The 16,661-nt window shown below is 55.5% G+C and overlaps 1 protein-coding gene across 1 annotated transcript in view; it reads left to right on the plus strand.

Moving 5' to 3' along the window:
* The window catches only part of DTNB (dystrobrevin beta), a 121,293-nt gene that overhangs the window by 22,658 nt on the left and 81,974 nt on the right, over positions 1 to 16,661 (plus strand). Inside the window, exons 7-10 of the mRNA XM_039568619.1 lie at positions 74 to 228; positions 1,209 to 1,334; positions 2,961 to 3,259; positions 14,702 to 14,779. Of these exons, the coding sequence (XP_039424553.1) occupies positions 74 to 228; positions 1,209 to 1,334; positions 2,961 to 3,259; positions 14,702 to 14,779 (658 nt within the window). The remainder of the gene's footprint in view (positions 1 to 73; positions 229 to 1,208; positions 1,335 to 2,960; positions 3,260 to 14,701; positions 14,780 to 16,661) is intronic.

The raw sequence follows: 16,661 nt of genomic DNA on the forward strand, positions 1-16,661 counted from the left end.
CAAAGGGACACCTCGGGCATTTTCCCACCGTGAACCCGTATTTACTGGGGGGTTTTATTGTATTTTCTTACAGATATTTTCTCTCAGATCTCAGATTCCAACGGGCTGATGATTTTCAGCAAGTTCGATCAGTTCCTGAGGGAAGTCCTGAAGCTGCCCACGGCCGTGTTCGAGGGCCCTTCCTTCGGCTACACGGAGCACTCGGTGCGCACCTGCTTCCCCCAGCAGGTCAGCATGTGGGGCTTGGGCGTGCCATCCCCGGGGCTGGGGGTCACTGAGCTCCCCTGCACAACCCAAGCACTTTGAAACACTCCAAAATCAGCAATTAAAGGATTTCCGGTCATTTTATTGCTTCCCCTCCTTGAAGGGCCACCCCTGTTCCCCATCAGAACAGCAGGAATGACCCATTTATTTTCCAAAACATAGAACATGCCATTCTTATTCTTTTCCCTTGATTTTTCAAAGCTTTTTCACTGTGTTAACACAATTAGTTTCAACAAGTCACTTCCTGGATCTGTTCAAAATAAACACCTTCTGTACACAAGTTTATTTTTAAATCCATTGCAGTTGTATTTTAATTGTTCCAATGATTTGTTTCTCATTTGAGGTAATGTAAATAATATAAATAATCCTTAAGTCAACTGTAAATATGAACTTGATTGATCTTAGGCCTAAAATTAAATGTTTAGACTCTGGGCATGATGATGCTCCAGAAGAAGCATTTCTGCAGTATTTGATGTAAAATTTATACTGACTAAATATAAGTTAATTAGCAATTAGCATATTTGGAATATGACACAGCAGGAAACAGCCTTTGATTCCAGAATCATGAGGCTCCAAATTTCCATTTGATATTGGGAAGGAATTGTTCCCTGGGAGGGTGGGCAGGCCCTGGCACAGGGTGCCCAGAGCAGCTGGGGCTGCCCCTGGATCCCTGGCAGTGCCCAAGGCCAGGCTGGACATTGGAGCTGGGAGCAGCCTGGGACAGTGGGAGGTGTCCCTGCCATGGCAGGGGTGGAACTGGGTGGGCTTTCAGGTCCCTTTCCACCCAAACCATTCTGTGACTCCTCCGTGACGAGGACAATACAGGAGATGTTCCTGGTAGGCACAAGTTGTGTCCCAGGGAGGCTTGGAGGCTGCAGCATCCCCTGCTGCATGAAGTGGGTGCTTTTCTCTGCAATCCCGTTCTCTCTGTGTTGTCCCTGCAGAAGAAGGTCATGCTGAACATGTTCCTGGACACGCTGATGGCTGACCCCCCTCCCCAGTGCCTTGTGTGGCTGCCCCTCATGCACAGGCTCGCCCATGTTGAAAATGGTAATTGGAATGTTTTCCTGGTGGGAACAGAGCAGGGCCCTGCTCACACGGGGAATGCTCTGTCCTTGCTCGTGGAAGCAGCACCTCGTGCCTTCCTCAGCCCTGCCCAGAGCATTCCAGACCTGGCTGGGGTCAGAGTGTCCTGGGACTCTGGGGTGGAGACTGGCTGTGTGTGAAAGCAGCAGTGAAAACCGATGGGGTTTGGACTTCCAGTTTAGTGGAAGAAAAAGTACATTCCCTGAATGTTCCTGGGTCTGAGGAGTGGCTGAGGGAGCTGGGAAAGGGGCTCAGGCTGGAGCAAAGGAGGCTCCGGGGGGACCTTGTGGCTCTGCACAAGTCCCTGACAGGAGGGGGCAGCCGGGGGGTCGGGCTCTGCTCGCAGGGAACAGGGACAGGAGGAGAGGGAACGGCCTCAGGCTGGGCCAGGGCAGGCTCAGGGTGGACAGCAGCAGGAATTTCCCCATGGAAAGGGTGCTCAGGCCTTGGCAGGGGCTGCCCAGGGAGGTTTGGAGTGCCCATCCCTGGAGGTGTCCCAGGAAGGGCTGGAGGTGGCACTCAGGGCTCTGGGCTGGGGACAAGGTGGGGACTGGGCACAGGTTGGGCTCGATGGGCTGGGAGGGCTTTTCCAGCCTCAGGGATCCTGGGATTTTATCCTTTGGATGCATCCCAAGCTACTACAAACACCGTAAGTCCATGGGCAGGAAAACTTCCTCGTGCACGAGCTCTCCAAAAGAGTTCCTGGTTTTGCCATGCCCATGCTGCCTAAGCCCGGGGTCCCAGAGCTGGGGACTCTCACTGGTTTATTAATTACCTACAGTTTATTCCATTGGTAGTAAATGGTGCTGATTGTCAGGAATTGCCAGGTACTGATGGCATTTGCTGTAGCTGTGGGTGTAACTCGTGTCCTGGGGAGCCTGGGTTCCTGCCTGAACCAATGTTAATCTGAGTTTTAATTTGAATGTGCCTTGAGAATTGGTCCCAGTTGCACTTTGGAATGTTGTGCAGGAGCTGTAATGAATTCCACAGGAGTCATTAGCCAGGGGGTTACACTTTCCTGGGATGTCAGTGAGTGAGAGGAGGTAAAGGAGCTCCCATAACCATGGAATCATGGAGTTATTACGGTTGGAAAAGACCATCACCAGGCCTCCCACATCACTGATGGGAGCTTGGTGGGTGCAGTATCATTTTCAGACTTAATTTTGTAAATCAATGTGGGATTTAAACCCCATGTTAATGGTCATGGCTTGGGGCAGGTCCCCATTCCTGTGGGTGTGGCAACACTTGGCACCAGCCTTCCTCCCGGCATTCCCAAGGATCCCGGATCACTGGTCCTGTGAGGTCATTTAGCACGACTGAGGGAAGTTGTGAAAGGAGATGAAGTCATTGCTGCCTGTCCCAACACTGTGTCCCACCTTGGCTTGCCTGTAATGGACAGAAAATTGGGAAGTGCCTGCCCCTGCCCCGGGGCCTCTGCCCTCCCCTCAAAGTGCACCCTCTGTGCTCAGAGAGTGAGTGTAAAAGTCCCTTAGTGGGATGGGATTGCCCCGGGCTTAATTCCTGAGAGAACCCCCAGGTAATCGGTTTATTTCCTAATCTTACATAACTTTGTTAAAACTTTCAATTTCCAATATTAGAGCGCTTAAAAGCCTCCCAGAACTCGTTCCCCAGTGCAGTGTGTGTCATCTCCCAGGAATGGTGTAACAGGGTATTTCTGGCCCTTCTGCCCTTTTCCACACTTGGGTTATTTTTCACGCCTCTCTCTGACCGCACCCTGCTCTTCCCAAGCCTCACCCGGCTCCTGTCGTTGTTCCCAATCCCAGAAATCCCCGGCGAAGAAGCTGAGCCACGCCATCAGCAAATCCCTGGGCTGTGTGCCCAGCAGGGAGCCGCCCCGGCCGCTGTTCCCCGAGCAGCCCGAGAAGCCCCTGGACCTGGCCCACATCGTGTGAGTACCCCCGAATCCCCCTCTCCTCCCCAGCACTGAGCCTCGTGCCTGGCCGGGCTCGGGCTGAGGGGCAGGGAGCAGCCCCGGGCTTGGAATGGTGAATTTTCAACGCTGTGTTATAAATATTTCTCTGGAAAATCATGTGAAGGCTGTGGTGGCGTGAAGAGTCTCCTCTAGAAGGGAAGAGCTGCAGGAGGTGGTGGATGCAGCTGGAGCCAGGCCTGGCTGTTCCTGCCTGCAGCTCTGGCATCTCCCTGTCCCCATCAGTGGCACCTCTCACTCATCCCTGTGTTGGATCAGGCTCTGTTTTCTCATTTGTTGTCAATTAAATGATACAGAGCAATGTCAGACACGCTGCAGGGGTCAGCTCCTCGTGCTGCCTGGAGCCTTGGCCTCACATCCATGGCCTCTCTGTGGGTCCAGCTCCATGGCATTATTGTCACGCTGGTGGTGTGACCTCCCCGTGGCACTGATGGGATGTTTTAATGGAATCCCACTGCACTGGTGCTGGTTTGAGCAGCCTGAGGTCACTCTGCTTCCTTTTTCACCTTGAAAGTAAAAGCTGAGAGAAAACAAAACCAAACAAACTCCAAATAAACCTTAGTGTCTTATAGAGGCTGGAGATGAACTCTTCACCCCTGTAGGTGAGAGTGAGGAGGGGAGGAGCAGCATTGGGATCTAATTCCAGGAAAATGGAGCACTCCCATTTTCATGAGTGCGGAGCCGTTTGCAGTCTGAGAGTGAGGGGAGTTGATGCTCCTCTGGGTTTATTTGACATCATGAGTACCAGATTCTTGTGGCAGCAGTTTCTGTGTCCCAGTCCCTGAATGGGGAACCCAGGGTGTTGGGCCAAGGATGTCCCTTCCCCTCTGCCCGTCCCACGTCCGGCTGTGCTGCTCTGGCCCTTCCCAGACCCCGATGGTTCCATTGACTGGTTCTTCTGCTCACTCCTTTGACAGTGTGGCATTCCTTAAGGAAAAGCTGGAGCCTAAATTGCCAAAATATTGGAAAGGTGAGACCTGCAGAGCTTTTTGTAGTGTGGCTTCCTGGTGTGAGCAGCGTAGAGCTCCAGACCTGGCCTGCACCAGTAGCTCCACGCTGGGCTGGTCCCAGCAGGGCTTGGAGCTGGTTCCTGCTTTGCTCCGTGCTTGTTCCCTCCAGTTCCTGCCTCCCTGAGGATTCCCCACCTTTCCCAGCGCTTGCTTTGGGGCTGTGCAGTGAGGGATTGATCTGATTCCATGGAATATGAGTTCTGTTCTGGTTTCCTCGGGGCAATTGCACCCAAACTGGGAAGAATTCGGGGTCAGTTCTGCTGCTGCTCAGTTCAGAGCTGGAGTCCATTCTCCTGAGGAATTCATCCACTTCTCCAGACAAATGGCTCATCAGACCCCGAGGACAGGGCTGCCCATTGTCCACAGCATTGCCTATTCCTTCCCACCCCAGCACTGCCTGTTCCTTCCCCACAGTTATGGCCTTTCCCTTCCCAGCCCATCATTGTCTTTTCCTTCCCAGCCCATCACTGCCTTTCCTTCCCAGCCCATCACTGCCTTTCCTTCCCAGCCCATCACTGCCTTTCCTTCCCAGCCCATCACTGCCTTTCCTTCCCAACCCATCATTTCCTTTCCTTCCCAACCCATCATTTCCTTTCCTTCCCAGCTCATCATTGCCTTTCCTTCCCAGCCCATCACTGCCTTTCCTTCCCAGCTCATCATTGCCTTTCCTTCCCAACCCATCATTGCCTTTCCTTCCCAACCCATCATTTCCTTTCCTTCCCAACCCATCATTTCCTTTCCTTCCCAGCCCATCACTGCCTTTCCTTCCCAGCCCATCACTGCCTTTCCTTCCCAACCCATCATTTCCTTTCCTTCCCAACCCATCATTTCCTTTCCTTCCCAGCTCATCATTGCCTTTCCTTCCCAGCTCATCATTTCCTTTCCTTCCCAGCTCATCATTGCCTTTCCTTCCCAGCCCAGCATTGCCTTTCCTTCCCAGCCCAGCATTGCCTTTCCTTCCCAACCCAGCATTGTCTTTTCCTTCCCAACCCAGCATTGTCTTTTCCTTCCCAACCCATCATTGCCTTGGCCAGGAGGTGCCGGGAGCTCACTGTAGCCCTAAATCTGGATTTAGGGAAGGGCCCTGCTCGGCCTCACCACAAACACCTTTTGTTTCAAATCCCATCAGATCACGAGTCCATTCCTGTTTTCCCTGTGGATTTTCCTCTGGGCTGCTTCCATGTGCTAACGCCCCAGTGTTCCCGGGAAAACGGGCGCTTTGCAGAGTCAGAACTCCACAGAACCCGAAAGAATCGGGAACGGCAGAAGTGCGAAGGCAGCGAGGGATGGTGTGGGAAGTGCCTGTGCTCTGGGGGCCTGCAGGAGCTCATCCCAAACTGCGAGCTGGTTCTGTGCCTCAGAGCACCAAGCCTGAGGAATTCCTTCCTTTGCCAGGGCTCGTGACTGGATCCAGCCCATTTCAGAGCCCGGGACACAGGGAAGGGCACGGGCGGGGGCAGCCTCACCTTGGGGTTGTGTTGTGATACAGGAGCCACGGGAGGAGCTGGGGGAGAAGTGCCCCCGGGTTTGCTCAGGGCTTCCAGCCAGGAGCAGGCAATCCTCAGCTTCCCAGCCTGGCATTGCCCTTCCCTTCCCAATCCATCACTGCCTTTTCCTCCCTAACCCATCACTGCCCTTCCCTTCCCAGCCTGGCACTGCCTGTTCCCATTCCCGGAGGCTGTTGGATGCCGGGGGCAGCTGGGCAGGTGCCAGGGGCTGGAGGATGCTCAGGGCAGGATCCCGGGAGCCCAGCAGGAGAGGATGGCCCTGGGGACGTGCAGGTGGGGACAGGGCTGGACAGCTCCTGCAGGACAGGGACTGGGACAGGGATGGACAGCTCCTGCAGGGACTGGGACATGGATGGACAGCTCCTGCAGGGACTGGGACATGGGGACAGGGCTGGACACCTTCTGCAGGACAGGGACTAGGACAGGGCTGGACAGCTCCTGCAGGGACAGGGACATGGATGGACACCTCCTGCAGGGCCTGAAACATGGATGGACAGCTCCTGCAGGGACTGGGACATGGGGACAGGGCTGGACACCTCCTGCAGGGACTGGGACATGGGGACAGGGCTGGACACCTCCTGCAGGACAGGGACTAGGACAGGGCTGGACAGCTCCTGCAGGACAGGGACTAGGACAGGGATGGACAGCTCCTGCAGGGACAGGGACATGGATGGACACCTCCTGCAGGGACAGGGACATGGAAGGACACCTCCTGCAGGGACAGGGACATGGGGACAAGGATGGACACCTCCTGCAGGGCCTGAAACATGGATGGACACCTCCTGCAGGGACTGGGACATGGATGGACACCTCCTGCAGGACAGGGACATGGATGGACACCTCCTGCAGGGACTGGGACTGGGACATGGATGGACACCTCCTGCAGGGACTGGGACATGGATGGACACCTCCTGCAGGGCCTGAAACATGGATGGACACCTCCTGCAGGGACTGGGACTGGGACATGGATGGACACCTCCTGCAGGGACTGGGACTGGGACATGGATGGACACCTCCTGCAGGGACTGGGACATGGATGGACAGCTCCTGCAGGGACAGGGACATGGGGACAAGCTGGACACCTCCTGCAGGGACTGGGACAGCTGCCCGGACGCTCCTGGCAGCAGCGTGGCAGCTCAGAGACATCTGCTCTGTGCTGACAGCTTTAATTAAATGTAAAAAACCAATGTCCTAAAAGCCAACAGATTGGGAAATTGGGCCTGATGGGCCAAGGACAACTCTGGGAACACCAGACACTGACCTGGTGCAGACATACTGGGAGCAGGTGATTTATATCCAGCACCAAATCCCATGGAAAGCAAAGGGAGATAGGACAAAAAGGACCCACTGGGGTTTTGTATGAGGGACATGAGGCTTTTGGGGCTTCTGTGGTACCACTGAAACAACAAAAACAACAATAAACCCCTCTCACATGGTTTTTAAGTGTGAGAGGGGCTGAAGCCAGGGGAGATTTTCTGATGGAACTCGGTTCCAAACAGGAATTGCTCTGAGCCCCAGAGAGTCACTGTGGGGGTGTCAGGGGCCAGGGGCTGAGTGTGTTTGATTCATGTAAAGGAGGAGCAACATCAGCACCTACAAATAAATGCTGGGGGAGAGACTCTGGAAAAGCTGAGATCTGCTCCAGCCGAGTAAATAAAGAATGAAAATATTAATAACTGGGGGTAGTTTAACAATACTTGGCCAAAGGTTCCAGGGAAAATGAGGCTTGGAAGGGAAAAAAACCAGCTGTGCTCTTTGAGGCAGGGAGGAAAGACAAAAATTGGTAGCAAAGAATGTAAATAATGAGTTAGGAGTTGTGGGTGAGTCGTTTCCAGGCTGTGGTTTGGCAGAGGGGCAGCGATTGTGCAATGAGCTGGTGGCGAGGAACTCACCTTCCCGAGGGGCTGGAGCAGCAGGAGCGGCTGAGGGAGCTGGGAAAGGGGCTCAGGCTGGAGCAAAGGAGGCTCCGGGGGGACCTTGTGGCTCTGCACAAGTCCCTGACAGGAGGGGGCAGCCGGGGGGGTCGGGCTCTGCTGGCAGGGAACAGGGACAGGAGGAGAGGGAACGGCCTCAGGCTGGGCCAGGGCAGGCTCAGGGTGGACAGCAGCAGGAATTTCTGCATGGAAAGGGTGCTCAGGCCTTGGCAGGGGCTGCTCAGGGAGGTTTGGAGTGCCCATCCCTGGAGGTGTCCCAGGAAGGGCTGGAGGTGGCACTCAGGGCTCTGGGCTGGGGACAAGGTGGGCATCAGCCACAGGTTGGGCTCGATGGTGTTGGGGTCTTTCCCAGCCGCGGTGGCTCTGGGATGCTCTGGGGGTACCCAGCAGGGTGCTGGGGTGCTCTGTCTCGGCAGTCCCAGCTGCACTTTGAGGCAGTTCCCCAGTTCAGACTCTGCCGGTGGCCGCTGTGTCTGGGAGCACTGGGGAGCTCCCAGGGCCCTGGCAGCGGATCCAGGTGATGTCACTGCCTGGGGACACCGGGATGGGGTCACCCAGGGCACAGCGACACAGCTGGGGGGGAAAGAGAGAGCAGAGCGGGGAAAGCTGCTTGGCTGAGCTGTAAGGAGGTGCCTGGTGCCGGTGCAGCCCAGGTCTCAGCCCGGAGGGTCATTGCTGTGGGGTTCATTTGCATCAATGGCCGGGGGCTGTTGCCATAATGAGCTGATTATGAGCGCTGGAAGGTTGAGAAAACAATAAAGCCCCACCCAGAGAGGAGATGGGGAGGAATCTGTGGTGGCAGGGGGGGTTAGAACGAGATCATCTCTAACCCAATCCCATCTGAGATTCCCTGATTCCCTGAAAATTGTTTCTCTCCTTGGCCTCAGTGTAGCTGCAAAAGGAAGGGGCTTTCAAGCAGAGCCCTGCAGATTTCTGTGCCGTTAGCACTCATTTCCATGAGGAGGAAAACGTATAAAGTAGAGGGGGATGAGAAAATATTGGGAATGAAGCCAATTGAAGGGAAAATGTGCTGGGCAGAATGTCTCCACAGCAGATTTTGGAGGTCACAGTGGGCAGTAGGCTGAATGTGCATTTTGGGGGTGATTTTGTAACCAAGGATAGTGACAAGAGCCAGGAGGACCAGCAGGAGAGGCTCCCTTTGGTGGTGGGATCCTGGCTGGAAAACCCTGTGGAAGGCCAATGGAGATGGGTCAGGGACTGGAAATAGGTTTGGGAATGTGGGCAGCTGTCCAGCCAAGGACTCAAGGAATGCAGGTGTAAGGAATGGTTGGATATCTCTGAAAATACCAATCCTAGAGAAATTAAACTTAATCCTGGAGCTTTGGCAGATGGGCTCAACAGAGGACACGGAGCAGGAGCTGAAGGGAGACACCTTCAGAGTAATGAATATAAAATGTGAAAATCAGAGAATTCCAGAGTGGGTTGGGTGGGAAGGGAACCTCAAATCCCATCTCATCCCACCCCTGCCATGGGCAGGGACACCTCCCACTGTCCCAGGCTGCTCCCAGCCCCAGGGTGCAGCCTGGCCTTGGGCACTGCCAGGGATCCAGGGGCAGCCCCAGCTGCTCCGGGCAACAAAACAAGCTGTGTGTTTTTACCAGTGAATGTAAGGAAAGAATTGTTAGAACCGGTTACCCAAGGGGTGCTGGAATTTCCACCGCTGAACCTTTAACACCAGGACAAGAGGGTTTTTAAATCCACTCAGAATTCCAGTCAGGCTGATGTTCCCTGTGTGATGGAAGCTCCTTTATCTCAGTGTTTCTCACTGCTTTAGGAGATACGAAAAATGCAGACACAAATGTTAGTGGAGCCTCAGAGTCAAGGATTTTGCTGGATGATCTGCTGGAGCCCCGGACCTCCATCCCTGAGGGAATCAGGGATTCACTGCCCTCACATTTCCAGGAATAAGTGTGTGTTTCTGAAGCCACCTTCACCTGCATTCCTGCAGCCAGGCTGGGTCAGGAAGAGCAAAAATGGAAATTCTGCAGTTTCCTGCTGGTTTGGTGCATTCTGCATTCCCTGATCTCCCTGCATCCTCCTCCAGGATGCAGCTGTTGCTCTCCTCCCAGGGAACAGGGACAGGACAAGGGGAAGTGGCCTCAAGGGGAGCTCAGGGTGGACAGCAGCAGGAATTTCTGCATGGAAAGGGTGCTCAGGCCTTGGCAGGGGCTGCCCAGGGAGGTTTGGAGTCCCCATCCCTGGAGGTGTCCCAGGAAGGGCTGGAGGTGGCACTCAGAGCTCTGGGCTGGGGACAAGGTGGGGACCGGGAACAGCTTGGGCTCGATGGGCTGGGAGCTCTTTCCCAACTTCAATGATTCTGGGACTCTGGGGGTGTCCAGGGAAGCAGACACGTTTCTCATTCCAGTCCCCTGCTGAGCAGTTTAAGTGCAGGCACTGGCTGGTCCCTCCTGTTGAGCACAGCAGGAATGAACCTGCCGTGTTCCCATATTTCCTTGTTGGTTTTCCTGGAAGTTGCTCAGGCGATTTCCCTGGGATGAGGTGATGAGATCCAGATTAGGAGCACAGTTGTATTCCTGTTTACTGGGAAACGAGTGCTGCCTCAGCATCCCCACGGATGTGTTTGCCCTTGCTGCTCTCATTGCAGGAGTGTTGGATGCTATTTTTAAACAATCCCTGATTTTCCTTACAAATGCTCTGTCGGGAAGCAGCGTGTTCCAGCTGCTAGCAGGTGTTTGTGCTTGGAATGGCACAGAGGCTGTGCAGGGAAGGGGTCAGTGCCCTCCTGGAACCACGCACACCGCTCACTTCAACTGCAATCCAGCATTCTGAGGGAATATTCGAACTCCACCCTGCTGTGGACCCCAGCTGGAAGCAGAACTCCTGAAGGATTTGCTGGAGGAGCAGGTGGGGGCTGCAGGGGCTTTGTCCCCTGGGCCTGTGCCTTCCAGGGACACCACAAACACCTTTCCCTTCTCAAGTTCGTTCCATTTGCAGAATTAATTGTTTTGCACAGCCTGGAAATTCAGGTTACCCCGATTTTGGGGAAGTGGAGGGGAGGGGTTTGTTCCTGGCTTGGAAAAGAAACCGAGGAAACCCCAGCAGCCCCAGAGCCCCAGCTCTGTCCTGGACTTTGAACAGAGCCTTTGTACTGAACAGGGGAAATAAGAGGTGACAAATTCCCCCTTTCTGCTGGAGTTCTCGGGGGATTTCATTGGGGGATCTCCGAGCTGAGCTCAGGGCTGGCCCTGAGTGCTGCTGCCCTGGATCCCAGGGAGGGAAAAGGAGCCCTTGACTGCAGCAGAGAGGAGGGGAGAGGTCGGGAATTCCTGGGTGCCCTGTGGCCGTGTGTTCAGAAGGTGCCTGGTTTTCCAGGGTTTTCCCTGGAATGCAGCTCCATGAAGTCCTGGCCCCTGCCCTGGGGCTGCTCCTGAGGACAGGGTCCCTTCCAGCCCACAGCCTCCTGTGGATCTGTGCTTCCATGAGCCTTTCCCCTGTGGCACAGCCAGGCCAAAAAGCCCCATCCCTTGTCCCAGGTGAAGTCCAGCTGCTCCAGCAGCAGCAGATTCCCTTGGGATTAATTTGTGGCACTTTTAAATCCCTGGATTCCAGTGCGGAGCCTGTTCCTGGTGTGTCCAGGTGTGGCTGCTCATTTCCGGGGGTGGAGCAGGGTGTGGGCACTGCCAGCCGTGCCTGCAGCTCTCTGGGTCCCTGTCCCTGGCTCCCAGGGCTGGCACAGCTGGATCTGGGTGGTCTCTGTTCCTCCTGCTGGTCCCTGCAGCCTCTCCTGCAGCTGGGAAGGCTCCAGCTCCCAGGCACCGAATCCCAGAGTGGGTTGGGAGGGACCTCAGAGCCCATCCAGTGCCACCCCTGCCATGGCAGGGACACCTCCCACTGTCCCAGGCTGCTCCCAGCCCCAATGTCCAGCCTGGCCTTGGGCACTGCCAGGGATCCAGGGGCAGCCCCAGCTGCTCTGGGCACCCTGTACCAGGGCCTGCCCACCCTCCCAGGGAACAATTCCTTCCCAATATCCCATCCAGCCCTGCCCTCTGGCACTGGGAAGCCATTCCCTGTGTCCTGTCCCTCCATGCCTTGTCCCCAGTCCCTCTCCAGCTCTCCTGGAGTCCCTTCAGGCCCTGCAAGGGGCTCGGAGCTCTCCCTGGATCCTTCTCTTCTCCAGGTGAGCACCCCCAGCTCTCCCAGCCTGGCTCCATGGCAGAGGGGCTCCAGCCCTGGAGCAGCTCCGGGGCCTCCTCTGGGCTCTCTCCAGCAGCTCCACGTCCTGCTGATGTCCTTTAGATTTGAAATTCAAGAAATCCAATCTGAAATAGTTTCAGAGGAGCTGCCCACTCCAACAGCTCGGTGTTCTCATTGTGGCAGAGCCTGTCAGGGTTTCCTGGTGCAGGAAGTGGAGTAAGAGAGTAGAAAATAGAGGAAGACTTGAAATTCTCTGTCAAAGGCAAGGAGGTGATTTATTATTTCTTAATCCAATCTCCTGCCCAGGCCTGGCCATGGCATTTCCTGTGTAGATGCTGCCTGGGAGTTTCCCCCTTGTATTTTTGGGCAAAAGAGCTCCAAACACCTACACTGGTGTTCCTACAGTTATTTCCCAATTTCAAGTTCATGGAGTGGCTCCTCACAGATATTTGACCTCAGCCACAAGTACAGCAGAGATCAGAAGATTACAACCTGTGCAAAGTGGAAAATGCCAACAGAAAATCAGGTGTTTTATAGAAGAGCTTTAAAGATTCCAGTTAAGAGCTCATCAGCCCTGGGAGCCGTTCTGGGCACTGCTGCGCTTCCCTCATTTCAGTTCCTGCTCTCTGGGTTTCCTTGTGTCTTTGCTTGTTCACTGTGGCTGGGTTTGATTGGAAATAAATCCAATTTATGTGGAGGTTGCCATCAAAGCACCACATAATTGGCTGCTAAAGAGGAGGTTTGGGATTACAGTTCTGTCAGTGAAAAGAATGTTTTCCCAGCTTTTAGTCATTCCTCTGCCTCTTCCCTGAACCATCCCTGCTTTTCAGCCTCCCTCAGGAATTGTGGCTCCTGGAATGGACTGGGATTCCATTTGTGCCTGGCAGAGCCAAGCACACAGAACCCCCTCGCTCCCCAAAACCTCCTGGTTGGCTCGGGGTTGTTCTCCTGGGTTCCAGCATCGCCCCAGGGATGTTCTCCAGCTCCAGCCACGGCCCCGTGTGCCCTGAGCAGTCATTTTATCTGAGAATCATGGAATCATGGAGTATCCTGGGTGGGAAGGGCTCCGCAAGGATCCTCAGTCCCATGGACACCCCAACAACCCCACCCTGGGCATCCCTGGCAGCGCTGTCCCAACGCTCCTGGAGCTCTGGCAGCCTCGGGGCCGTGCCCATTCCCTGGGGAGCCTGGGCAGTGCCCAGCACCCTCTGGGGGAAGAACCTTCCCTGATCTCCATCCCAAACCCCCCTGACACAGCTCCGGCCATCCCCAGGGTCCCATCCCTGTCCCAGAGGGCAGAGCTGCAGCCCCTGGTAAGGTCTGTTTTCCCAAGGTGAGTCCAGTTTGTGCCCCTTGGGAAGGGGTTATTGCACCCCCACTTCTCCCCTTTCTGGTGTGAATTTTATTGTTCATTATCAGCTCTCACATTTTTCAGTAGCATCTCCCTCTCCTCGGCTGCCTCGGTGCCGCCCAGGGAACAGGGAATGGATCCTTCTCCGGCGCCCTCGGGAGCGCAGGAGCAGGGAGAGGCAGCGGGAGATGCTTCCTTAGATTGCAGTAATAAATAAGGAGCCGTAGGTGCAGGTTTGTTATCTAATGTACCCTGCACAAAGGGAGCCGTGCCTTCATTTCCCCCTCCCTCCTGATAGCTCCTGAGTGCTTGGAGGGTAAAGCACGGGACGAGAACGTCCCTCCAAGAGCGCCGGGGGTTTGTGCAGGGGGGCAGCGCTGGCCAGGGCTCGGTGCTGGCACGAGCTGAGGGGCCCCAGAGCTCCTGGGGACCCGACCACATCGACTTCCACAAGAGTTCCAGGGAACTGCTGAGCTCTCCAGCAAGGGCAGCGTTCAGGTGGTGGATTTAGACGGGATTTTGGGAAGGAATTGTTCCCTGGGAGGGTGGGCAGGCCCTGGCACAGGGTGCCCAGAGCAGCTGGGGCTGCCCCTGGATCCCTGGCAGTGCCCAAAGCCAGGCTGGACATTGGGGCTGGGAGCAGCCTGGGACGGTGGGAGGTGTCCCTGCCCATGGCAGGGGTGGCACTGGGTGGTCCTGGAAGTCTCATTTCAGAGGCTGAGGGACATCTCTGGGTATCACTGGAGGGCAAGTACTGATTCCAAGACTTGCCATGAGCTGCCGTGGCTCTTGGCAGAGCTGCCCCTGTGTCCCCCTGCGTCCCCCTGCTCCCAGCACATCCACCAGCACACAGGGAACCCCCAGGGTTTGGGAATGGCAATAACTGGCTCTTCATTCCATGGCTGGGGTTTATGGGACGGTGAGGAGCACAAGGCTCCATCCATTTGTTTAGTCCAACCACCTTTGCCTTGTTAAAATAAACCTCAGCAGGGGTTGGAGAGCTGCTCACTGCAAGAAATCTTTCATTTTCCTCAGACATTTCATTTCTTCAGACATTTCTTGTTTGAAGTGTCATTTCTTCAGACACTTCAAACAATTGCCCTGATTTGAGCGGTTCCTCTGGTAGTTTGAACCACTCAGCAACACCAGGGCTGGGCTGGGTGCTCAGAAATGTTCATTTTCTCCATTTTAGTGGGACACAGAACTGGGAGGAGCTCTAGAGCAAAGCAACCTCCTCAGGTGTCATGCGAGACGATTCCTGTCAGGCTCCTGGCCTGGCACTGCCACAGGACACAGGGATGGGCTTTTTCCAAGTGCTGGGTTGTTTCCTTTGGTTTTTCGGGTCTCTGACAGGGTCTGGGTTTGTGCTGGGTTGTCCTTGTTGGTTTTTGGGTCTCTGACTGTTCCCTGTGTCGTTGCAGCCCCCCCCGGCCCGTGAGTAACATGAACGAGGCCATGGTGACCCACGTGTCCTCCGGAGCGCCCACGCCAACCAAAAGGTACAGGAGCCTCAGGCTCGGGGTTCTTCCTGGGGAAGGGATGGGATACTCGCTGTGTGGGCTCTCCTGATCATCCCAAATCCCACTGGCCCTGCAGAACAGGGTGCAGTTCCCCCAAGGGAGCCAGGAATTCTGTTCTCTCCAAAGAGTGATTTTCATTTACTGAGTCCATGTGGTTCCGTGGCCGGGACTGAGGAAATACCTGGAGAGGTTTTGGCTTTCCTTTGTAGCTGGAATTCACTTCCCGAGCTGGGAGAGGCTGGTTTCATGTCACGGGCTGCTCCTCTTGCCAGGGGGGATCCTGTCCTGCAGTGTCACCACTCACGGTGGTCCCAGGCCCTCCACCTCACCCAGCTCAGCCGCTGGGAGCTGCCCTGGCTGGGAGAGGTGTCTGGGGTGGGGCTGGGTTTGGGATTGCACTGACACGGTGACCACACGGTGTGGGTTAGGTCTGAAAATGAGCAGGAAACCCCCTGAATGGGGACTTCCACTGTCCTTGTTAGGGGGGCTGAGGGGGAGCAGCTCTGTGTGGGCAGAGCTGGGAATGAATGAATAAATAAATATTCCTGCCGGGAATGAGGAGCTGAACTGGCACTGTTTCAGTGGCCAGCGGTGCTCCAGAGGCAAGGCAGAGCCCCCATTTCCAGCAGCTCCAGGCAGAACTGAGATCCCTGGGTTTTCCCTCTGCTTCCCTCGGCAGAACGAGTCGTGTCCGTGGGTACAGACTGCCTGTCCTACAATTCTCCCCAAATCTCTCTGTAAATCCTTCCATGGGATTTCTGCCAACACTGCTCCGTGTGCAGTGGCTGTGGGAGCAGCCAGGGTTGGGGGTCCCTGGCACTGGGAGCTCTCAGGACGCCCTTGGACAAGGAGTCAGAGAACCTTTCCTAGGCTGCCTTTCCCATGAAAGGACAGACAGTCCTGGGAGGGCCCTGCCAGGCCAGGCTGTTCTGTGATCCAGGAGGAATTTCCCCATGGAAAGGGTGCTCAGGCCTTGGCAGGGGCTGCCCAGGGAGGTTTGGAGTGCCCATCCCTGGAGGTGTCCCAGGAAGGGCTGGAGGTGGCACTCAGTGCTCTGGGCTGGGGACAAGGTGGGCATCGGGCACAGCTTGGACTGGATGGGCTGGGAGGGCTTTTCCAACCTCAGGGATCCTGGGATTCTGAGTGCTGAGGGTGTCCTGGATCCCTGTCTGTGGCATTTCCAGGTTCAGTGACTCCCTCTCACCCTCTGTGGCCCCGAACCAGGTGGGAGCAGCCCTGGGGAGTTAGAGGGAATTGCAATCCTTGGCTCCTGCCTCAGCTCACAGGAGGCTCCGTGTGCCTCCCAGCGTGTTCCCACCCGTTTCTTGGGATCATCTTTCCCAGTGTTTTCAACAGCACTGGCTGGAGCCTGGGTACATGGCTGGGTCATCCATCACCTGGATTGTTGGGAGGAGCAGCACATGGCTCTGTCTCCTTGGATCCTCCTTCCCTTCCCGCCTGGAGAACGTGCAGGTGGCAGCACTCAATGACAGAGTGAGGTGAGGGAGGGGAAAGGGGCTTTTCCCCTCAGAAAATGCCGTGTATTCCTGTTTGTCAGCTCTCACATGCCTGATTACAGGGCTTTCCCCAAGATTTATTGCAGCTTCTCCTGCCCCAGGTCAGTCCCTGCTGCAGGGGCTCATCACTGACTGAAATGAAGGGGTTCATTTCCCGTGCTGGAGGCTCTGGCACATCCTGGCAGCTGGAATTGCAGCTGGAGGGGCTGCTCCGGAGAGCAGGGGGGGCTTGGGAGCTGCACTTCAGTGTCTGGAGCTGCTCAAAGTGGCCACTTCTCCCCTGGCTTCTGCTCGAAAGCCAGATTTGTTCCTACAGTTATCATATATTTTACATACCGTAAGAA

This window comes from Corvus cornix, chromosome 3 (genome assembly GCF_000738735.6).
Source record: "Corvus cornix cornix isolate S_Up_H32 chromosome 3, ASM73873v5, whole genome shotgun sequence".
In the NCBI taxonomy this organism is placed as follows: domain Eukaryota; kingdom Metazoa; phylum Chordata; class Aves; order Passeriformes; family Corvidae; genus Corvus; species Corvus cornix.